The 26,045-nt window shown below is 36.3% G+C and overlaps 1 protein-coding gene across 4 annotated transcripts in view; it reads right to left on the reverse strand.

Annotated features, from left to right (window-relative positions):
• LOC145686185 (pancreatic triacylglycerol lipase-like) overlaps positions 1 to 26,045 on the reverse strand; it is a 144,185-nt gene that overhangs the window by 25,582 nt on the left and 92,558 nt on the right. For all 4 annotated transcript variants that reach the window (XM_081759210.1, XM_081759209.1, XM_081759213.1 and 1 more), the window contains exons 4-6: positions 16,240 to 16,488; positions 9,919 to 10,113; positions 8,060 to 8,219 (exon numbers count right to left, since the gene is read on the reverse strand). In XM_081759210.1, coding sequence (XP_081615336.1) covers positions 8,060 to 8,219; positions 9,919 to 10,113; positions 16,240 to 16,488 — 604 coding nt within the window. The remainder of the gene's footprint in view (positions 1 to 8,059; positions 8,220 to 9,918; positions 10,114 to 16,239; positions 16,489 to 26,045) is intronic.

Raw genomic sequence — 26,045 nt, forward strand, 5'->3', positions numbered from 1 at the left:
GTAATTCTGTGGATCTTTCGGTGACATTTTTGGTGTTTTTTTATGGGTTGTGACAGAATATCTTGAATATGTCTACACGTCGAGTGAATACACTGAAATTTGATTTCGGAGCTGTTAGGCAGCGGCCTACCTCTCTGACAATTTATGAATGGTTATATTATCGTTTTGTCTTTCCTGTTGAATAAGTTTTGAGTCTTGAACTGGATATTTACCGTAAGTGTGTGTTCCTCAAACTTTCGTCTCTTGCGTTATGTGAACAAGTTTTGAATGACACTAGTGGAGTAATTCAATTTACTGATCCTTCAGGCACATACGATATACGGATTTCTTGGGCTGATACTCAGGTTGTTACTGTGCGCTTACATGTAATTCCTATGGAACTCTCCAATGACACTATTAAGGATGTTATGAGTTAGTATGGTACTATTTATAATATTCATGATGAACTATATTCTAGTGACCATGTTTACCAAATTCGAACTGGGAGGAAATTATCACGAATGGAATTAAAGAAATCGATTCCATCATTCGTACTGATTCAACAGCACCGTTACTGGGTCACTTATCCTGGACAGGAGAAAACTTGCATACGCTGTCACAGTACCCAGCATTTACAATAACGCACCTCGCAGTGCTACTAGTTATGCGATTAAAGTGGCCCCTTCTAGTTTGTATGCTGCAGTGAATTTTGTTCCTCAATTCTCCAGCCTACCAGTGACGTCTCAGGCTCGGTTTCCCAACCTATCGCAATCTGAGGTACCTCAGTCACATCAGATCTCCACGGACATTAATGTTTCTCAAACAACAGATAATCTACATGAGCCGCGTGCACCTCGTATTCAGGATAGCGACTACCCCGTCACCCCTCTATTGCCGTCCCTCCGGATGATGCCTCTTCAGCTCCGTCTGTCTCAAAGCTCAGCTTATCAATCTCTGTCGATGATCGTCCACCGATAGTCTCCTCATCCTTGTCATCTTTGGTCATCACTGATTCTCCGCATACTTGTGCTACACCAGCGTCAACTCCAGACGTCCGATTGACCACTGCGATTCCTTCTGCTTCACCCAACACAGGAATGACGACTAGTAATAGTGAGTTCAGTGCACGAACTCTTCCTTCTCTGAATGTTTTGTCAGTTTCAACAAGCTCTATGGCGCCGGCGGTTCCTGGGGGTTCCTGCGTGCTCGGATCTGGCAACCCAGAGAGTGTCGATGGTGATAAAGATTTGTCACTTTCCGTTGTTGCTACTGGTCGTTCTCCTCTCGTTGTGGAACCTCAAGTTGTGTGCCCTAGTGTAAACTCTCCTACTTCTGCTTCTAGTACTGGCGAACGGTCTCGTATTAAACGTCCGAGGCGCCAAGACCTCAGTGACAAATTGTTCAAGAAAAATAAAGAAGAGGCTGACACCCTTCCTGACGTTGACATTCCAATTGTCACTGCTGCTGTTGACTGTCAATCAGATGATGCCTCGCAGAATCAACTTTGATGCTGTAATATTTATAGCTAATCATGTTTTCCTTTGGCAAATGTCTTGATAATGGTGTTGCTTTTTATGTGTGTGTATTGCAGTGCTGGCACTTAGTGCGAATTGTGACTAACGTGTTATTGTTTACCTTTTTTTCACTATCTGTGATCCGTCCTTGTTTGTAGTGCCTACTTGAAACTTCTGCGATGTGAGCGTGTCTGTCATGCATACTTCTCGTTTTTATGTATGTTTCTTTCTCTTTTCAATGACCTTGAAGATTGCTACTATTAATGTTAATAATTTACATAGTAGTGCCAAGCTATTTTCACCGCGTGACTTTTTACTAGAAGCTCATATTGATATCGCGTTATTGCAAGAAGTTGGGCTGGAAGTGTTAGACCTTGGTCCTAATTTTACTGTTTACAATAATTTTACTGTCACTGGCACTGGAACGGCAATTGTTGCTCAGCATCATGTTCAGTTTTTCTCCATTTTACTACACCCAACTGGCCGTATTATCAGTGGTCGGCTCGGCAATATTCACCTTTTCAATCTATATACTCCTACTGGCTCTCAGGCACGTGTGGATCGTAGCAATTTCATTGCATCTGATGTGGCTTCCTGTATTCTCCCCAACAGTGACATGTTTCTTCTTGCTGGTGATTTTAACTGTGTTTTAAATCCTGGAAACCAGTCTCCCGGATTTAATTATAGTCCGACCTTGCAGGAGTTAACACAGGGTCTTCATCTCCAAGATAGCTGGCTGTCTACTTCTCCACATCGGCAGGCCTTTACTTATGTCACCCGTAATAGTGCTTCTCGCATCGACCGCATGTATATGTGTCCCATGCTGATCCGAAACATATTTGACGCTGAAATTGTACCTACCATATTTTCCGATCATTCTGCTTATATTGTTACCTTGCGTATACCTGATGTCAAGGTTGAACGAGGGCCTGGTTATTGACACGTAATACTTCTTGAAGATAATGAATTTTGCGAATCTTTTACAACCAAGTGCGACACCTGGTTAACCCAGCAGAGACATTTTTGGACTGTTACTGACTGGTGATATCAATATCTCAATATCAATATCACAAAAAGTGTTTCCAGCTTTTGTCGCTGGTATTGTGCTGAGCGAGAGCGTGATAACCGAACTCTTTTCCATTTCTACTATCGTTGTTTGACTGATGCTAAAAGTGCTGTTCCTCATAACCTTTCTGCCTTACCTCTCATGAAGCAGTATCAAGCTAAACTGTTGTGTCTGAGCCGCCGTCGAATGGAAGGAACGAAAATCCGCAGCAAATCTACAGTCATCGATCCTCAAGAAGAACCGTCGCTCTACCATGTCTTGGCAGAACATAAACTAGGTACACGCAAATATATTGAGAACATCAAGGATGACGAAGGTAACACCATCATAATTTTGCAGGTATTAAGCGGACTTTTTACACCTATTATTCCAGTTTATATGGCACATCGGACACCGTTGACATACCGTCTTCCTTCCTAGATCGCCTCCCATATGTGCTCGATCAACGTGAAGCGTAATCACTGGAAACTCATTCACCAAAGAAGAGGTGCAAACAGCAATTACGAGTGCTTTGTGTGGAAAATCTCCTGGAATTGATGGCCTTCCAGCAGAGTGGTACAAACGTTTCTTTCCACTTATTGGCGATACCTTATCTGCTGTGGTGAACGAACATTTTGCTCCTACTGCACCGACCCGGTATAAAGCGGCTGGCGTGACTATCTTTTACCGAAACAATCACATCCTACTACCGTTTTCCATTACAGGCCAATCACCATGCTGAATTTTGACTACAAAATTCTCGCTCGCTGCTTGAACAACCGCTTACGCCCCTATTTAGCCAAGTTAGTGGATCCTCACCAATATGCGTGTGTTGAAAACAAGAAGATCTACCATCTTTTGCAGTGCATTCGTGACGTTGTTTCTACCCTTGAAGACTCTTCTGCCTGTCATGCTCTCCTTTCACTTGATTTCCACCAAGCCTTTGACCGCGTCCGTCATGATTATTTGTGGCGTATACTCTCCACCTTAGGTATCGGAGAGCAGTTCATTCGCTGGATTCGTATCTTGTACGACAATGCTCAAAGTAAACTTAAAATCAATGGATTTCTCACTGAGCCTGTGCGTATCAAACGAAGTGTGCGTCAAGGGTGCCCACTGAGTATGAGCTTGTTTTTCATTTCTCTTTGCCCTCTTCTTTATAGTATTATTGCTCGTCTCTCTGGCCTTTTCCTTCATGGGCATACCTTACGAGTCTGCAGTTATGCTGATGATGTGACAGTTTTCATCCACGATTTCAGTGATATTCGCACCCTTGATACCTGTTTGATGGAATACACTGCCTTATCTGGAGCTCAGATCAATCAGTCAAAAACTAAGCTTTTGGTTCTTGGCACACAACCTTCTTCTGAGTATCCCACTATCACTAACGTTGTTCCTCAGTTAAAAATCTTGGACATCACAGTTTCCTCTATCATTCTTGAAACAGTCCATGTGAACTATAACTTACTCGTAAACAGTATCCGGTATGTTCTCCACTCACATCGATCACGCCAGTTGTGTTTATTGTCTCGGATATACTTTCTGAATACTTATGCTCTATCAAAATTGTGGTATGTGTGTCAGCTGCTTCCTATGTCCAATGATATTTGTCAACGCATTACGAGTGTTGTTAATTGGTTTCTTTGGCATGGTCACGTCTTTAGAGTTAAGTATCCCTTCACATGTCTCTCGCCAAAAGCTGGTGGTCTCAATTTTATCCACGTCGGCCTCAAAGCTCGGGCTATGTTTTTGCTCCGAGGCTTCCAGAGCCTTACAAGCAGCCTTACGGGAATCAGCCATACCATTCTTTCTTACTGTCTTGACACTGTTGCATATACATTTCCACTTAATATCTGCATATTCCTGATGTTTATTGGTATTATAGTGATGTTATTTGTTCCTATGTGTATATGTCTACAGCTCTGACTGCTGCGTTGCCTAGTTCAGTGAAGGACTTGTATCAGTATTTACTTCGCCAACTTTCTCTTCCTCCTCATCACCTCTACGAAAAGCACCCCACACGACAATGGACGAGAGTGTGGAGTAATATCTTTGCCTCTCACCTTTCTGGACTGACAATCTCGAGTTGGTACGCTGTGGTGAACGACCTTGTGGACACTCGTGCTAAACGACATCGATTACACTTCAGTGACAATGCCTTTTGTATCAAGTGTGGTCGTGTCGATGATTTGGAACATCGATTAACAATCTGTTATAATACAGTTCATATTTGGACCAAGTTTCAACGACTGATCATTACTATTTGCCGTACATTGCCAGCTTCTGTTCCCAGTGATCTCGTCTTATTTCCTGATTTCCGTCTCTTTTCCAGCGCTAAACATAACTCTGTGCTGTGGTTAATATCGACTACTGTTCATTATATCCTTACTCCTGAGTTACGCCGTATCACCGAATACCAGGATTACTTGTATACCAGATATAGACATTTTCCACCAACCAGAAGAAAAACCCTCTTTGCTCATTTCCTCGATGCATCTCTTGTTCAAGCTTATAACGAACGCCCTCATCTTTGGATGTCTTACCACTATGTAATCGTGCAGTCTGATCTTTGTCACTCTACTAATAGAAACCAATGAACTGTTCTCTGATACTCATGTAATCTGACTGTACTTTATGTTTTATATGTAGCTTAACTGCAATAAAGAAAATGAAAAAAAAGATTGCAAAATGTGAAAGCAGAGAACTGCCATTACAGCGATCTGGGTTCGAATCCCGTCGTGGCATTTGATATTTTTTCTTTATTGGAAGGCATTGTTTACGTAATTGATATTGTAATTCTGTTATTTCTTTATTATTATTGTTATTATTATTATTATTATTATTATTATTATTATTATTGCATAGTCGAGATCGGCTACATATTTTATATTTTATGTTTTCTGATTGGATTTGAAGTTTTTTCGTGAATAATACAAACGCTCCATTGTAGGGGTTTGGGGGAGAGAAATATCATCCTGTTGCTTTTTACTTGTTTACTTGCACGCTACACCAAGCCTGGATACAACTTTCTATATCTACGGGAAGTACCCCAAAAGGTTTTGATGATCATAAGAGAGTAAGTGAATAAGTCTGTCAAGGGTTCAAAGCACTCTAAAGGCCAATTTCTCCTGCATGGCCTTGCGTGTTTGTGTGTCTTTTTAGTTGTCAATTTAAAGTTGAATTCTCTGGAATTTTTTTTCTGCATAATACTTTAATATTTTATCATGGCTGAAACCAGAAAATTTCACCATTATTACATTGCAAAAGTAAATGTGTGTAATTACTGAATTCACTGCGCATCCAGTTTCTTCCTTCTCCCCGAATAATGTTGTCTTAGAGTAGTGGCTTAAGCATTAGTTTCGTAATGTTGGGATCCTGGGTTTGATCCCTGCTGAGGCACTTACGAAAATCTTTATAATTTGCGATGTTCATACTTCTGATGTATACTAACATGAAAAATATTCAATTTTTCTGGATCTCAGAGTTGAAACGACTTCCTTCACAGGTGAAATGCCAACAATACAAAATTACGTCCACCGTATCAACCTTGGTCTGGGAACGTAACGTGTTTCGACAAGAATTGATTAACACATATGGGCTAAACACGTCCTTACTGCTGTAGTATGGACCAAAAATGCGTTCCTAGGAATTGTTCCTAGCTGTGCACAAATTGCAAATAGTGATCCAACTTATAACTCGAGTCACGAGAATGATCCTATTTAAGATGTCACATCACCTTTCTACGTAGAAGACGGGCGAAACAAAATGTATTACTGTTATCAGCTAACAAACATTTATATTCCATTTCTTTTCATAAGATGATAATTCTATCTGTAAATCCATAAACGTAATATTATTGCGTTCATGTGTGAACCTAAGAAACATCTGACATACTGTATATCTTTTCTGTTGCTATGAATACCTTTGACTATGTTACTTTTTCTTTCCTACTGTGGTAATAATAATAATAATAATAATAATAATAATAATAATAATAATAATAATAATAATAATAATAATAATAAAGAAATAACAGAATTACAATACCAATTACATACACATTACCTTCCCATACAGAAAAATTAACTGCCACGATGGGATTTGAACCCAGGTAGCTGCAATGGGAGTTTCCTGCTTTCACATTTTTTTTTTTTTTTTTTTTAACAAATCGTCCCAACAGGGATATTGTTCGTCACTGGCACCTCATGTCCTTTCGACGTATTCCAAACACTACAGGAACACGAACACAGAAATACCGAGGACAGCTAAAATTCCGACCTTGCAATTCAGAGGAATTCGAACCCCTAGTGGATTGCACTATGAACAGAAGATGAACTCCCGAAATCACTCGGCTAGTGCCACCGGCTAAATTTGCCATAAGTTCATCATATGAATATAGGAAAACAAACTATAGTTATGAAACATAAAAGTAGAACTGTCTATTTCTACACATGTTGATACAATTCAAAGACTGTGAAAATAATTTCTGTCGTCTTTTCTTCTTTGGAAATTAGAAGGTATGGTAGAGAAGAAATGTAATGTAAATCGGGACTATCCCTAAAACAGATGACGTAGTCTCAACTTGAAGAATGTTTCGTGATATTTTCCTCATTGAGGAACGTCTATATAATTTGTTTTTGAGTTAAACAAGGAAATCTTGAGTAAGTCATTAAGACACTCACATAAGCATTAGTATCTTGTGTATATTCTTCCATGAAACGATTTTAACTAGGTATGAGTCTGGGTGGCAAATGAAGTAGCGCGGTAATTGAGTGGTTAGCGCATTGAACTTCTATTCTGTAGACCCGGAATTAAATCCCGGCCGGGCTGAAATTTTTTAATGTTTCAATTTCAATTTCAATGCATATTCGGTGTGACAAGCAAGACCTTCTCTTTCCTAGAAAGAAAGAGATGTTGAAATAAGGAGAGTTGGAGAAGGTCTGTCAATGGAAACAGTAATTTACAAACTTATTTCCAGCAGTTGTTCTAGATTTGATATTTTCGTCTACTTTCAAGCATTTTTTGATTCATGTGTGATCAGTGTTTTTATTTCTTTGAATATAATGAATATAGAGTATATAATGAAATCATACATTACATATACAGCAATATTGAATATGGTGTTCATTGGACAACATGCTCTGAACCAAAGCGATTCGTCTCAGAATGGATAAATGTTTCGTGCGTCATCTACTCACAATTTTACTTTCATAAAGACCTGACTCAGTGCTACGAACTGCTGTCAGTGCCGAAAAAAGTTCCGTGTAAGTTGGGTTACATCTGTTTACTCGTTCTCACAACTACAAATTACCTGGACCTCAAGTAATGGAATTAGAGCACTTAGGGGGGAGATACTTTTGTGGTTCGCTGTACCAAGTTTGATGAAAAATACACACCCCAACACATAAACACCCCCCACATACATACATACATAAATACATAGGCCAGATACACTTTTATATGTAAATATAGAAATTAGGTTTAAAAATGTATACAAATGTAAAATGAATTCGGCACTCACGTTCGTGGGACAGCTACTCCCATTGGCACAGGTTCACCTTTCGCACGACATCGAGTGCGCTTGTAGTTCTTCCAACTGTCGCAAGGGATCGCCACGAAACCAAACTCGTTCCGGAGTGATTCTACATAAAATTGCCAAGCGCGCCAGTGGCTGCAAGTGACTGAAAAAGGAAACATATGAATATTACTTCTTTGAAATTGACTGCTCAACACAAATTTCAATTATACTGGGGCTGCTGCATAATACACTATTTCATTATAACGATCTATCGATATCAAAAAATATTAGTGATCGATATTTTGATATATATTAAAAATTTTTGGTATCTCATATTTCAATACACAATATTTTGTTTTTTTCTCGATATTTTGACTTGATACTGAATATTTCTCCTTTCAATATTTTGGTTTTCGATATATCGATATAGAATTTTATATTCGAATCCGCCTATCACACACCTCTTGTTACAACGTGAAACGTAAATTAGTAATACAAAGTTATAACTACGCAATAGCAGATAGGTGATGCTTTAAAAAAAAAAAAAAGTGTTGAGACACGCTAATACTCTGTAAAAGACGGGATTTTGAAAATAATTGCGTAAGTAACACTATAGGTTAGTAGTACAGGTGGGAGGGGAAAATTTTTAGGACATTTGATGTTGATGGCCGCCATCTTGAAATCCGCCATTTTGAATTTATTTTCATTTTCTTAAATAGAAATCATACGATGTGATACCTTGCTCTTATCTAAAATTCACAATGCTTGCTACTATATTATAATCTATATTGATAAGTTTATGATTATATTAATTTTAGTGGTGGCTTACTTTGTTATATTTTCACAAGATTGAAAATAATTATAATTATACTACTCGATGTTAATTTCCTATATCTTAACAAGTTCATAGTCTATTATTCACGTTACTTTCTTTTATATCATCTTCAATATGTAAAAATCACACTTTCCAATCTTCTTTGAGAAATTGTATGGATATCTCAAGCATTTCCATGAAGGTAATTTCTTGTCCGACAGTTTTGTGAACAATGGTAGAAGTATACTACTACTGTGTATGAAGAAGAAACTGTAGTGTACGGTATTTCACCATACATTCATTTAATAAAATAAATGTATATCGTAAGTAAAAAAAAAAAAAAAATTGTCTCGTACAAAATCTTTATTAGTTTGATTTAAAGAAAAAGAACAATTCTAAATTCATCTTAAAAACTAATTATTACAAAGAGATGGAAATAATAAATACTGAAGTATGTAGATGCTAACTGTGAATCCGACCGCAAGTGGATATGTTACAGTGACTATTGGAAATTATCAAGTTGTATATGTTGGAAGAGGTCTGTTCAGAAACCAAAGAAGTTTAGTTTAGTGTCCATAACAAATTTTTCAACAATAAGGGCGTATGGTTCTATTTTAGAGTCACAACGCAATGAATTTCATTTAACAGAGACAAAAATAAACAAGTAATGCCAATATTATTATAATAAGAAACGTATAGTTTCTTAAAGTCTTTATCGCTACCGAAAAATATTTTTAGAAAAACTGAGTTGTCTAGCTTAGTGTCATCCATGAGACGAGACAGAATAGAGGTTTCGTGATGAGATATGACAGAAGACAGAGCTCTTTAACTAGTATTATATACTTTTGGAGACGACAAAGCACTTTCATATCACCTTCCTAAGTCAAGACAACTCCATGTTCTGTCATGTGGACAAAACTAGACTAGTTACGTAGGCATCTTCATTTACAATCATATTACAGTAGCACTACTAAATGAAAACATACACTACAGTAACAATTACTTTCTCATATTTCTTTGATGACAAAAGAGTCTTTCGCTTCATTACCTGGCAAAGGAGATAGTCTGCACCCTGGCTGCACTATGGTGCCTCCATTAGGAAAGAAGTCTACATGACCAATAGAAGATGGGTAACCATACAACCCAGCTGAGGTATGAATGATGTCCACAAATTCTGCGTCTCTAGAATCAAGTCTCTCAGAGTGATGGTTCATTGTAATCAGAGGAAAAGCTGGATCCAGACCTAAATGAAAATAGTGACATCTTAAAATAATACAAAATATAACAGAACTTAAGTTATACTAGCCTTCATTTAAAAAAAAAAAAAAAAAGAAAAATCAGTATATTGCTGATATGCCTCAATGACACTGTTATACGGGTGAAGATAGAACTTAAATATTATGATATTCAGTGTCGTAAAGACATACGTACTTTCCCAATCTCGTATTGGTAGTCCTAGAATTTTCGCAGAAATAAATACACAGAAGTACGTTTTATATCTGAGTTAATAGTGTTTCAGTGAACATTTAGGAAATATAGAGTGTTTGGTGTGGTGTAGTGAATTTGTGTGTGCAAGGAACATATTTCTCTCACTATGGCTTCCCTCTTATGAACCTGGAAACAGTTCTCTGTCCTTATATATCGATGAATGAGACCAGTAGCGTATTTACGATTTTGTTTCGGGGGGCTTTGCCTGAAAATGTGAAAATTCTGCAAGATATTTCATATGCTTTACTATAGTAAGATTTCGGGGGGGCTTAAGCCCGGAAGCCCCCCTAAATACGCCACTGAATGAGACTAAACGCGAAGTTCACTGGATTCACCATTTATCTGTTAGAACTTAGAATGAAGATAGATGGTAACTGAGAGAGTTACTTCTATGATAGGTTAGCGACGCGGGTTCGGTTGTTTATCTTCGAAAGTTCAAGATGTTATCTTGTAATTACTGGTGACTACACTAGAGACCAAACAATTGAAACTAACAAGTCCTCAGTGTATATACCACGAAGATAGTACTGAAAACATGGAAAAATACTATCCATGGTGTCTCAAATCCAAAATCTCGAAGTGTGTAGAAAAGTGTCAATTTGAGAGAAATACGTTCATGAACATAATGTAACGTGGAAGCCCTCACAGTTCTGTAATCTGAGTGCAGTATGTAAAGTAGTCTAGTTTAAATTACTTATCTCCATTACATATTAATAACCCTTTGGATTACTTATCTTCAATAAAGATTTATAATCCTTTAGATTACTTATCCTCAATAAAGATTTACAACTAATAAAGATCAATAATTCTTTAGATTACTCATCTTCAATAGAAATTAAATAGTTCTTTGATTTTTTTATTCTCAACAGAGATTAAAAATCCTTTAGATTACTTACCTTCAATACAGATTAACAATCCTTCGGATTACTTATCTTCAATAAAGATTTATATTCCTTTAGATTATTTATCCTCAATAAAGATTTACAATTAATAAAGATCAATAATTCTTTAGATTACTCATCTTCAATAGAGATTAAATAGTCCTCTGAATTTTTTATCTTCAACAGACATTAATAATCCTTTAGATTACTTACCTTCAATACAGGTTAATAATCCTTTGGATTATTTACCTTTGTAGTGTTAATAAAATGTTAGTACTACAAATGATGGAACATTCAAATTTAACCTGCAGAATACAATTATTTTACTCAATATTGCGGTTGTAAATCTACTACTTCCTTGTGTACAACCACAGCGCATTTCCAAAGACGCTAGCCTATTATTATTAAACGAAAATTGTATTCTACAAACGCCATGTTTAAAATCCAAGTTCAACATTAGATATATTTTCTAATATTGCAACATAATTATATAATAATCCATCTTATAATGTGAAATTAAATATAAGTAAACAAACAAGAATATAAATTAGGAACAATTTCAATCTCAATAATTTGTTACTGAATGTATACCTAACAAATATAACATCTTAACTACGGTAATTCATTTCTTCTTTTTCATCTATACCGTACTACACAATTCCCATAATATTCCTTATCATCTACAACATTCTCCCCCATTTTTTGTGCTGTTTTATTGCAATTTGTTTTCCTTTGGTGCCAGTGTTCACCATATACTTCTTTCGTTCGGTTTCGCTCCTCCTTTATTGCCTGTATCCACTGTTCGCCTTCCTTCTTTCTTTGGAGTCTCTGTACACAGTGCTCTGCTTCTCTCCTTCTTTGAAACCTGCATCCACCGTCCCACCATTATGTGGTTGGGTTACAAATTTCTTCGTTGCCAATTATAATGCTAATAATTTTAGTACCACAAGGGGTGGAAATTCAAACTTGACTTGCACCGTACATTAAGTATTTTACTCATTAAGTATTAAAACGACCATTATATTCTAAAAACACTATGTTCAATATCCAATAGAGATTGCTAATCCTCTAGAATACTTATTTTCAATACAGATTAATAATCCTTTAGATTACTTATCTTCAATAGGGATTGTCCTATAAGAGAACATTTGAAATTTGTTTATTAAAAATTTACCTGCATCATCTGAAAGAAATGACAGGGTAGGCAAAACACATTAATCATAATATTTATGGAAACAACATTAACTGAACAAGATATGATGAAAATGAGTAATAGCATGTTTTTACATTATGAAGTTTAACATTTTATCATAATTGTTGCCTACAATCTTAAGTAACTAAACGCTGCGAAGATTCATTTAGTTTTAATATGGTTTCTCAGGAATAGGCATGTAGGCAGTACGGTGTCTCAACGGTAGAGTCTTCACTTCTGATGTTAGGGTCCTTGGTTCAAATCCTGGCCAATGCCATCTTAGTCTGTTTTGATAATAATCGTGTCCATGGGCTTTCCCGGGATTTTCAGCACATTCTCATCCCACTAATTTTTAAAATCGTCCATTTTCATTAAACATCCGCCTAGTTTAGCCTAAAGAGCATAATCATGGGACGATACATTAAAGATTGAATTTCATTTTGTGAATTTCATTTTGAAATTTAATAAAACCATATATTTGGGGCAACAAGCTTTTTCTACTATAGCATTTTAGCGCGAAAGAACCGAGTTCAGTATCAGTGCGCCCGCAGTTAAGTAGGGAACAACCATATTAAACTGAATCTTGGTGCAATTAAGCATACAAAAAACTTTGCAGAGCCAGTGAAGATAAAAGTCAAAACTTTCTGGAGCATTAATAGTGAACATAATAGTCCGGAAAGATACATACTTGTATACAATATGATTCTACGTACTTTCTCTTAGTTACAAGAGCTCTAGATGAGAAAGTTTTAACAAGAATGATATACACATCTGTTTGCAAATTTATTAGAGAAAAAAAAACTGTGAGGGGGCGTCGGTATCTATTAGTGCTGAGCCACGCAAGGTTTCACATTACACGCTACGGTGAGTTGCTTTTTTGTTACGCGCGATGTACGTACACAACAGAAATGCTGTACAGTAAAAGTGATTTCACTTGATAATAATGAAAGCAGTTTTTTTTCTTAGAAACAATTATAACAAAATTTATATTATTTGCTGTAACTGCTAATTTAGGAGAGATAGAGAGAGTCAAAAAGGAATATGGCAAGGGTTAGGTATTTTGACGGAGTTTAGGTCTCGCAGATTCTCCATTAGAAATAGGTCACAGATCTTTAGATTATTATTATTATTATTATTATTATTATTATTATTATTATTATTATTATTATTATTATTATTATTATTATTATTATTTATTAGTAGTAGTAGTTCCTCCCAAGCCTTTGGCTCGCTGTACACTATAGGTTAAAATTGTGCTTAATTAAAACTGCTAATTGATTACATTTAAGTTTTCTTTTTTATTTATCCCACCAACTTGCTTGCAGTTACTCAAAAATTAATGCTCAAATTTAGGCAGGGGCCGCGGTGACTCAGTGGTGCCCTCCCCGCTGGTCTAGTGGCTAGCACGTGTGCGCTTGGTGTACGGGGTTCCGGGTTCGATTCCCGTTGGGAGAGCTTTTGTGATTTTAATTGTCCTCGATGTTTCTGTGTTCGTGTCCCTGTCGTTCCTAGGTAAAGCCAGTTAACCGAGTAAAGCACGTAAAGCAAGTCAAGTGTAGTTAGGTCAAGTAAGTTGCTGAGGCACGTTCGGTGGCTCAGTTAACTAAAAAAAAAGGGGGTAGAGCGTTCACCTCTGGTGCTTGGGGTCCCGAGTTCGATCCCAGCCCCCGCCAAATGAACTTTGTGGTGGAGAAACACCGTGTGCGTGGGTTTTCTTGGGGTTCTCCCGTTTCGTCCCACTTTTTCATTCCACCATTTCATTCATTACTCATCATCACCCTCTCCTTTGGCATAATCGTGGGACGTAAAACTCAAAGATTTCATTTCATTTTTTCAAATTTATTCATGGTTAGGACCGTATCCCTTTCCATATAATTAAATTGAAACACTGCTGTTTTAAGTTCAATTAAATCGTTACAACAAATAAATATTACTGTAGAAATCCACAAATATGAGTGTTTAATTTTAACTCTTTACCGATATTGTTGCAAATATTGCAGCACTATACGTGAAGCGATGTCTTTCTTTTCGCTTGCTAATTTATCGCTATAGTAATTTGTTGCACTCCTGCAACATCTGAAGTCGAGTATGCTGCCTATTGCTGTCATGTTTCCTGAATATCCCACAGACATATTATCATAATTTTCTATCCACTCAATTGCATAAAGCCGATAAAGGGTTAAATATGGTTACGTCTCCTGTTCTATTTTGAAGCAATTAAATTGACAAAGTCGTTTTTAAGTTGCAATTAAATCGTCACAACAAATAAATTACTGTACAAATCCACACATATAAATACTTAATTTTAAATATGGTTACAGCCCCTGTTCTATTTTGAAGCAATTAGATTGAAACAATGTCGTTTTTAAGTTGCAATTAAATCGTCACAATAAATTGTTGTAGAAACACAAATATTAATGCTTAATTTTAATATGGTTACGGTTCTTGTCCTATTTTGAAGTTAATTGAATTGAAACAATGGAGTTTTTAAGTTACAATTAAGTCGTCACAATAAATTACAGTAACAATACACAAAATAGGTCTATTAATGCTTAATTTTAAATATGGTTATGGCTCTTTTTGTATTTTGAAATAATTAAATTGAAACAATATAGTTTTCAAGTTGCAATTAAATCGTCACAAAAGTTTTAAATCTTCAAATTGTCTGCATACTAGCGACATCTATTGGCATCACTCAGGTATCTTTATACATAGACTTACACATTTCCTTTTTACAATAAGGATCTTAAATGAAAAAATGATATATTTCTTCTGAAAACATCGACATAGCTGTCTCTCGTCGCTAGCTGGTTAACGTTCTTTCCTTTGGTGTGAGAGACTCGGGATCGATTCCCTTGTAGTTCAGATCTCATGTTAAACAGTTGATCTGTTTCTTTAGTAGGATCTTAGGCTGCAACTTACGAATAAAACGATCATTTGTTAGAAGTCAATGTAAAGCCCAATCTCATATGACCATGGGCGCACCTACAAGAGGTCCACTGGGTCCGAACCCCCCCCCCCCTCAAAAAACTTCCTAACTCAATATACATTTGTACACTTTCTCAATAAAACTACCACTGTTTAACAGGGAAATTATTGATGTACCATGAAAATTTGATCTTGTACTTCATCTGTACTCTATCTCTTATAAAAATAATCTAGTTCTATCATTTTTCTCTGGAAATATAGTTGGAAATATTTTACAATTACTTATCATCTTTTCGGGTGCAGAATAATATCCGTTCAATACTTCATAGACGTCTTGGCTTCTAGTATTGGACATTCATCCCAAAGCTTGAATTTCTCCCAACAAAAATTTCTGCCTGCGCGCCTGCCTCTGATCAAGTTAATTTAAATGTTATGACGCACGTTATATGAGAGTATGTACTAAAGATATTTGAGAAATTGGAGAACGTTTCCTCTCTACTTAATTATGGTTTGCTTGAAAGAGTAATATTTGTATTTAAAAAAAAAAAAAATCAGTGTAAGATGTTACTGTTTTGTTTCTGATACGGTACATCATTCTGTAAGAAGTTGTACATAGATACCTGCATAAAACGAATATTACATGCGGGGATCAGTGGAGCGGGACCACTTCTGATGTGTGAAATCCTTGGTTCGATCTCAGTCCACGCCAAGTATGTTCTGTAGTGGATAAACACGGTGTCCTTAAATTTTCTCAGGCTTCTCCCGTTGCCTCCCACTTTCGTCATTCCCCCAATATCATCCATCTGATCAACACCGTCCCCCTTAATCTCGGTGCATAAGGGTGGGATGTTAAACTTTAAAAAAAAGAAAAGAATATTACCTGTAATTCTTCCAACTTTTCCCATTCTGGTATGGTATCCTGCAACACCTGCTACATGTGCACCCAGGCTGAAACCAATGATATGTACATTGAAAGTCGGAAGACCGCTTAAGACTAGAAAATCAATCATCATGGCCACATATTGTCCAACATGGCGGACATGTTTAACTGCAATGTTGTACCATGGAGCTGCTGCTACGCGGTACCAATCCACGAACAAGAAGTTGTAGTTACCTTTAGAGAGGTAGGCTGAAACATAATGAAGGAAAGGTAATGTTAATATTTTTCAATAGTTATCTCTAACATCTCAATAAAGTGATTTCTTCGTATCGTATTTTATTTATACAGAGTGTTCAGAAATATCAACAAGTAATTTTAGAAAATGAATCGAGATATGAAACCGTGAAAATACCATATTATAGAAAAATATGGGTGAAGTACGACGTTTCGGTGCTGCTCCACTGATCCTAGTTCAAGATCGGGTAAGAGAACACTGTGTCTACTTGGAGCATAGAATCCATTAATATACAGAGAATTTCGAACATAGGCTGCACACAAGGTCTTATTGAAAAGAAAAAATGATAGTAATTAAAAAGTCACACACATTTCACATTCACTGATACGTTAATAGAATCTAGTCACAAAATAACTAACTTTATTTTATTTATTATCATTATTATTATTATTATTATTATTATTATTATTATTATTATTATTATTATTATTATTATTATTATCCTGAATTTCATCCGGCATTTCGTTCTTGAGTCATGAAACTCCTTTTTATATCATTTCAACATATTTCTGGCTGGATATAGATCCAAAATGATGTACTTGTGCACCCTACGTTTTTATCAAGTTTTCGTGAGAGCATTAATTTCCCGAAAATTCTTGGTGTTGCTTCCGGACATGCTAGAGCAGGGGTTCTCAACCTTTTGCATCGGTGTACTACCAAAGCATATTAATTATTATTAATACTACCATAAGTCATATCATGTACCACCAACGGCGCTCGCGTACCACAGGTTGAGAAATTCTGTCCTAGAGTAGATTTTTTTACTTTTTTTTTTTTTTGTCTCTTGTGACTTCATTTAGTCTTCTGAACCCAGCAAGAAAGCTCTTTGCAAGAACACATGGAAACTTGCGAGTAAAGCTGAAGTTCTTATGCTTCCATTTCACGTTTAATAATCACTTATAACTCGAGAACCGAAAACTTGATCATGTCTAATTCTTACAAAGAAACTAGACATTGATTACAAGGCTTACCAAAATAATATTCTTCCCAAAGTAGAACGATAGTAGTCTCAGAGTCCGGAGTTTGATCGTCAAAGAAGAAAAAGCAACGAAAATTTTAAAGGCAACAATGCAGGAATAATAACGAATAAAAAGAAGATACATGTAAAGGGGAAACATTGCACATGGAAACACAAATAAACACACAACTCACACTTATATCACAGTTATTAAATGCAGTCTCATCTTTCATAGAAGACACAGTAATATGTTAAAATTAGAGTTCGGATTTTTATGCACACAAAATTCATGAAATATGCATGCAACTATGCTGTTAAATGTGTTAAAATATACACTTAATATGCACTAATAATAGAATACGAGAGAGCATTTTCAAATATGTAGCAAAGTTGTAACAAAGTTTTGTAGTTGAAATATAACATCGAAAGTGTAGCTACTTTACCTTTCAGGGACGTCTCTTCAGAATTTATTTTTGACTGTTATAGTTTATCGTGACAGTGGATTTTAAAAAAATTACACCTAACTTTTTAAAATCCACACGAATTTGATTAAAATAAACACACTGATATGAGAACACGATCTCTAATTGAATCGTTGAGCTCGAAAACCGGTCATCTCCATCGAAGCTAATTTGAGAGGAGTGGCAAACAAAATTAAATTAGTCAATATGCATCTAACATATAGGGCTATTTTCATTTTCTGGCCGTAGAACTGACATTTTTCTACTTTTCTATTTTTCTCCTTACAGTACATCACAATATCCCCCTTTTGTCAGTGGTGCCAGTTTCTGACATTTGTAGCCAAAAAACGACCTGTTAACATCAATAGATGTTACTGGACAATATTTATAGAGAGGAGCAAGTTTAGTATCTGTATTTTCTGGCAAGTTGAAATTTAATTTTGAAGGTATTTTCCAATGGTTTTAATCGTTTTGTACTCTGAGTTTCTGACAATAGCATTTGTCAATTTATGTTCCACGGAGCTCCCGAATTTACCAGGAACTGACTGGAGCTCGTGCTGAACTTCATCAACTAGAGCATTAAAAGCAGCATTCACTGAGCAGCATTCCTCGTGTCTCTTTGTTTCTGAATTGATGTCGAACGACATTACAATGTTTTTATCATTATCAAATTTCTTTGAATGTCTTGGCAATTGAAAGCGTCTTTGTTCTGCTGATCGGTTGCTAAATTATTGGTCTTCCACAAACTAGGCATTATTTTATCCTCCCATGCAAAAAGACGTTCTATTGCATAAACATGTCAATGCTTTGTAAATGCAAACTAAAACTGGATTTATTCCATGCTATAAGCATACATGTGAAATAAAAACTTATAGAATTTTACCAATTTTACCAGTGATGCATATAAACAAACAAAATATGCATTTGCATAAAAATCAGATATGTAGTCATAATTAAGAAACGTTGTATATGAGGCCATATTAAGACATATGTAATCAACGAGGATCCTGATCAAACAAGGAGGGTCACGAAGTGACTCCGCTGAGATCCAAACGAGACAATTCTGTTTGCATTTCATGTGTTTATAACTAGACGAATCCCAAAAGTATACGTGCCACCGAGCGGGATATCCTAAGTAACAATATATTTTGCAATGTAAAAGCTACAAAGTTGGCAGAATAGTTTGAACCGGGTCATTTGTTAGGAAACGGTTGAGTAAATGGGAAGCTCGGCGAACACGTATCCCATCATTTTCAAGGACACACGTGTTGGGGTAAAAAAAAAAAAATAAACTTTGCCCCAGGGTCCCTCGCAGGGTCCCAAACGGGGTCCAAATCAAAAGTTTCAAATGGCAAGGGTGATTAAGTAGCACATCGTTTGAAAGCTGTTGTAAAACGAAAGAATATGACGCAAGTGTCGATTCTCTACGATAACTCTGTTCAAAATGGCGACGGATCAAATGTAAACAAAAACTTAATTGAAAAGTCCATGGCCACCCCTATAAATCGGAAACGGTGAGACAAATGTGAAAACTGTAAAGGGCGTGTGACATTAGTTTCAAAGTACAACAATTTAAGTGAAAACGTCTTGTCCCAGGGCCCCCACAGGAGTGAGGTCCAACTAAAAAGTTTCAAATAGAAAGGGAGGTTAAGTAGTACATCGATTGAAAGGTGTTGTTAAATGAAATAGGATGGGATAGGTCTCGACTCTGTACGATAACCTTGTGCAAAATGGCGGCGGATCAAAGTGTAAACACAAACTTAATGAAAAATTTATGTTCACCTTGAATCCAAGATGGCCGCTTAAAACCTATGTCATTCATAAGGAAAAATTTAAATCTCTGTTTTTCTCTATTATGTATTTAGAAACGATAGGAAGACTAAAGAATAATTGAATTTCGATTCTCTTCAACTATTATTTCATTCCGTAACAACACATACCTATACCTATATGTTTTGCTCCTAATGCACGTTCGTCACAGTTCTATCGATATAATTTAGGTGAATGTAACGAATATGCAATGACTTCTTATTCATACTGCTAACCAAAAGTTGAATATCTTGGGATATTTTTCTAATTTTGCCATACGTAGTTCATACATAAATGACTTGCTGCACCAGTCAGGTTGGGGACTCTATTGTAACGTATTCGTGATGGGTACATACGTATGCCATTCGTTGGTTCATCGCAATATTTCAAGCAATACCAAATATACAAAAAAACATTCATTTACAAAATTTGGTGAGCAGTACCAAAACACGTGTAAGTCATTTCAGTACATCAAGCTGCATCAAACTTTGTTGATTTGGTCACAATATTCCAAGAAATAGTATATTTATATGCAAACTCATTTTTCACGCTGGCAGTCATATTGCATTATAGATTATACTCTTTGATATTTTATGGATATCTACTATTGACCATAAACGTAAACCACATTTCGCTTCTCCAACACCAGTGTTTGAGCTGATCATGCGTTCGATACATAGTGCGACATTTTGAATTCAAAATGTCGCGTTTTTCAACATTTCGCATTTTTCGTCACCATCTGATCAACATTCATGCCAAATTTGGTTTTCCTAGCTTCAGGAGTTTGGTAAGCCTATTCTTTCGACGTAGATTTTAAACGGCCATCTTGGATTCAAGATGGCCATTGATTTTCAATTAAGCTTTTATTTACAATTTGACCCGCCACAATTTTGCACAGGGTTGTCGTAGAGAGTCGAGACTTGCTTCATCTTCTTTCATTTAACAACAGCTTCCAAGCGATGTGCTACTTAACCTGCTTTGCCATTTGAAACTTTTTAGTTGGACCCCACCCCTGTGAGGGCCCTGAGACAAGACGTTTTAACTTAAATTGTTGTACTTTGAAAATAATACTACACATCCTTTCTTCCCAGACAGCAATTTAAACTTAATGCAAGGTTGCGGCAAACTTGCCTTTGCAGGTCGATTGGCTAGCCGCAAGCCCTACTATGCAAGCCAATTTGCTTGCTGCAAGCTTGAGGCAAGCTAGTTAGTTACATCAGGGCAAGGCTCGCAGCAAGCTTGCCTTCACAAGTGATATACAAGTCAAATTATCTCAAATGTAAGCCAAGTATAGGACTAACTTATCAATGGCAAGCCTTATTAAGCTTATTGCAAGCGAAAGACACGCCAAACAAGCCATATGGAAGCTTGCGGGAAGCGAATTTAGATAAAACATAAAACAGTAAGAAATCCGTATATATCAATCGTGTGACTTAATCCATGCTACAATACTTGAGTATATCAAAAACATCTATGACATATAAATCTACTCTCTATTGAAACAAATGCACAGCCGTGAGGAATACGAGGAAAGAAAGAGCGACATTATAGGTACGTGGGACTAGAGTACTAGATGGCACAATTAAAAGAAATGATTAAGTTTTGTCCTTAATTCAAGGTAATGGTAAAAACACGGTAACAACGCGAACACTATCTTGTCGCCGAAAATTAAGAGGTCAGCGTCAAGTGGTTTTTAAGAACAACTAAAAATCGAACGCGCGCTGACTTTTTACTTCAACTTAAAGAAAAGCATCTCGCAAGAGAAGCTTGGGATGCCCGCATTGCAGCTTACGCTAAGCAAAAATAAGCTTTTGTATATAAGCGAAAACGAAATAAAATCACATAAAAGCGATAGACAAGCATGCTGTCTGGGCTGTTTTCACATCTGTCTCACCATTTCCGATTTATTAGGATGGTCATAGACTTTTCAATTAAGTTTTTGTTTACATTTTGACCCAGCACTATTTAGAACAGCGTTATCGTAGAGAGTCGACACTTGCACCATTTTCTTTCATTTTACAACAGCTTTCAAACAATGTGCTACTTAACACCCCTTGTCGTTTGAAACTTTTGATTTGGATCCCGTCTGGTACCCTGCGGGGAACCCTGGGGCAAATATTTTTACCCCAAAAAAGTGTGACCTTGAAAACGATGGGATACGCATTTACCCAACCGTTTCCGAACAAATGACTCGGTTCAAACTATTCTACAAGGTAATTTTTTGTAACTTTTACATTACAAAATGTGTTGTAACTCAGGATATCCCGCTCGGTGGCACGTATAATTTTGGGATTCGTCTAGTTATAACATATGAAATGCAAACACAATTGCCTCGTTCGGATCTCAGAGGATCAACTTCGTGACCCTCCCTTGTAAGCTGAGGAATATACTCAGTAGACAGCGAAAATTTTCAACTATAGGGTGAGCCACGATAAATCGAACCAGATATCGGAAATTAGAAACCGAAAAGCGCTAATGCATTCGACGTAGTAACACGCAATAATATTTCGTATTAAACGTAGCGAACTGTGAAAGAAGCACATTGCCCGTGAACGGAGAGAGAGAATAGCGCGGGAGGGGGAGATAATAAATCAGTCAAGTGATATATGATAAAGCTGCAACGAATCGAAGGTTGGTATAGTTCCATTATCAAGGGAGTTGTAGTGAAATCACTGACGTTTAGTTTCTGAAACGTCGACGGCTTCCAAATTAACTGAATGCTTCAGAAGAGTTATATTTTACAATGTTAAGTACCTATGGAATGCAACCCACTCTACCCACAAAGATACCGCAAAATAAATAAACAAATATATTTTCGTAACTCTGATTCATATAAATGTCCCCATGTTATAGAGGTCTGCACGGGCTCGGGCCGATCCCGCGGGCCGGGCTCGGTCCTACAAATCATATATAACTTTGCGCCCGGACCATACATTTTTAAATATCCAATCATATTTCTCGGGCTTTTTCGGGCCTCACTTTGTAAATATACTGTACAACGATATATATTGCACCGTTCTTTCTGGAGAACTTTTAAAGCACAACTGCAAAATTAAACCTGTAATTGTTGTCAATAAAAATATTGCGTTAATTATTAAGTTTCTGTAATTCAGGCTTATTTCTGGCTCATTTGATTATCACGCGAGCTCGGGCTTAAATGCTAAGACATATTTCGGACTCGGGTCGGGCCTCACATAGTAAATTCACGGGCTGGGCCGGGCTCGGTCTAAAAATTCCGGCCCATGCAGATCTCTACCATGTTATGTCTATTTATCAATTGTATTATGTTAAATGTTCAATTGTATATTGCTATTATTAAAGCAAAAGATTTCGTGTACTTTTAATCTGATGAACAGGATATATTACCTGCTGTGCTGCCTACTTAAACTTATACTTCTTTATGTTTAGTAATACGGTTTAGGTATGGGTACAAAACGTCCCGGCCGAAGCCAAACAACTACAACCTCGCGTGGTAAAATCTCACTCGCCCAAACTCTTGCAGCGGGATCAAAATCTCGATTACGTATTGTTTGCCACGACTCGATCGATTTTGGTGTTATTTGCCACGGTATTGTTCTCTCTGATCATAATCGTAAAGATCTGTACAAAATCGACTCATAAGTTGAGGATTGCCAGATGACTGTAGATGTATATTTATAAACAGAATACAAACGGTCCCAAACACGTTAGTGGGTTACTGCTCCTATTCCAGAATCCTAGTTCTGAGTATTCATTAAACATTTCTCTCCAAAGGGATTTTAGGAGTGTTTTAGTTTATTCTCAAAATTTAAATTATACCTGAATTTTCCATTTCTGACTTTGACCGTAAGCCATTTTAGTGGATTTATATTTTTGGTCGTTTGACATTAGACAGCACTCGATTGCTTATTAATTTATGTTTTAATGAGTTTGTATAGGCTGATTCTATTAAGTTATATTTATATTTAAACATAGTTTGAAAAAATTTAGAAGGGTACTGTTACACGTTTATAGTCATGCAAGGAAATAGTATCTCCATTCCAACAGTTTCAAGTGTAATCTTTCGCTTACACTTACTTTTATTGAGTTTTCTACATGTATTTGCTTTTTTTTTGCTTGCTGATGTTTCATACTATCAGGAAATATTTTAAAATATGGCGTCTATAAATCTGAGTTATTAAAGGTAAAATTATAAACATTATTATTATTATTATTATTATTAAACACAAATGTGTGGTGGCCTCATTTCTTCTACCAGATACCATAGGAGGAACACTTCTGAGGCTACAAAGTCAAATACAGAAGACAAAAGTAACTTTCCACATATAGACTCCCCAAAGAATAAGAAAGCAAAATTAAAATTTAGGAGCTCTGTTTTTAATTTTTGTTTGAGTTTGTTACATGGCTGACATTTGGAAAATTGTTGACTATAGGTGCATTTACCCTACAATCATATTCATATTTCCTGTGCAAAATTTAGTATATGCACATATAGTAATAATATGAACAGTTTAATAAATTCAGTAATATGTAATAACTAGCAGCGTTCACCCCGCTTCGCTGCGGTCACCCCGGAACGCAATAAACTTTGTTACTTAGATAATTTTTACTTTTTCGCTTTCAAGTGATATGATAAAAACCATAGAAGATTGCAGTAAATGTTAACATTATATCGCCTGTCATTTATGTTAACCCGCCCCGCTTCGCTGCGGTCACCCCGGAACGCAATAAACTTTGTTACTTAGATAATTTTTACTTTTTCGCTTTCAAGTGATATGATAAAAACCATAGTAGATTGCAGTAAATGTTAACATTATATCGCCTGTCATTTATGTTAACCCGCCGAGTGACACGGTCATGCGGGTTGCATATAAATACGTTTATTTTTACCTATGATGAACTAACAAAGGATTTGTACGTTATGGACACTTGAATGGTCAATTATCTCAAGACACTGGTAATTAAAAATTAAAGTGATATGATAAAAACCATCTAGGGTCCAAATCCTAATAACCCCCCAAAAATGAAAGAAATTGGTTCAGCCGTATTAGCGTGATGAGGGAACAAAGGATTTGTGCGTTCTCTTTTATATATAAGATTACATTTTTTTCTAGAATTCATCTCTCTACTTAGTCCTTTGTAAGGGCTTTTCATAATCTACATAGCAATAACCTGTTAATCTGTTTATCTTGACTTCAGAAGGTAAGTATATGAGAAAGGCTCTTAAGTTTTAGTATATACATATAAACGTCCTTAAGAATACGTTATTCTAAGAGACAAAAATGAAACACATTTAGTCTTATAAAAAACAGAAAAATGGTACTCTATTGTTTTCATCATTAAATTAAGTCTGCATTATTTACATTATGTCATTAAAGTAATGCAAGTTACCTTTCTCAGCTGTGAGTAAATAGAAAAAAGAAAACTATCCAGAAACAGCAAAGACAGAGGATGGAGCTGTAGCCGTCGTAAGAGAACATACATGACTTCGCAGATTGTGAAGTAAAAACGCAACTTATTAGGTGCAAGGAGAGAGAACAAAAATAAATAAATAAATAAATAAAATCTGTACATCAGTGTCTATGATTTTCAAACACGAAGTGGCTATGTCTGTATCCTTTGCTCCCTGTTAAATCAGAGAACACTTACAGACATCTATTTTCACTTGTGAAAACTTGGTGTGAATAAAATCATCCAATAATTTTGAAGATGGATTTTGAAACTACAGCAGTTAGTGCATTACGTTTTATCTTTCCAAATGCAGGGATTTTAGAATGCAACTAACACTTCAACCAGAGCATCTGGCGGAAAGTAGAGCTAGTCGATTACTATCTTAAGAATGGGGAGGTGCGCTGCCATGTTCGAACGTGTGCAGCACTGGCCTTAACACCAGTAGCATATATCCCTTATGGTTGATTGATCATTATCGAGAACTTCCCAACCGGACAAAAAAAAAAAAAAAAAAAAAAAAAAAAGGATTTCAACGATTGCTTTACGGAGCAATGTCCGGAAAATCAAATCTTCCTATGGAAAGTTGGAATTGTAGCAGTCCAAGGCATCGAATAAATAACACCATAGAAGATTGGCGTAACCGCTTAAACAAAATGATATCCAAAACCTCTCCGCACATTTTTAGCCTTGTGAAGGTGCTGAAGAAAGGTGCTATGTTTAATTTTAATGTTTGCAGAAGAATGGAAATGTAGAATATTCATAAGAAGAAAAGAAGAGTAATCTATATAAGACTTGATGATATAATACAGTAAATACTTTATCACCTGAGAGAAGATGGTGACCTGAGGAAATA

Source organism: Thermobia domestica, chromosome 5, assembly GCF_964235325.1.
Source record: "Thermobia domestica chromosome 5, izTheDome1.hap1.1, whole genome shotgun sequence".
Lineage (NCBI taxonomy): Eukaryota > Metazoa > Arthropoda > Insecta > Zygentoma > Lepismatidae > Thermobia > Thermobia domestica.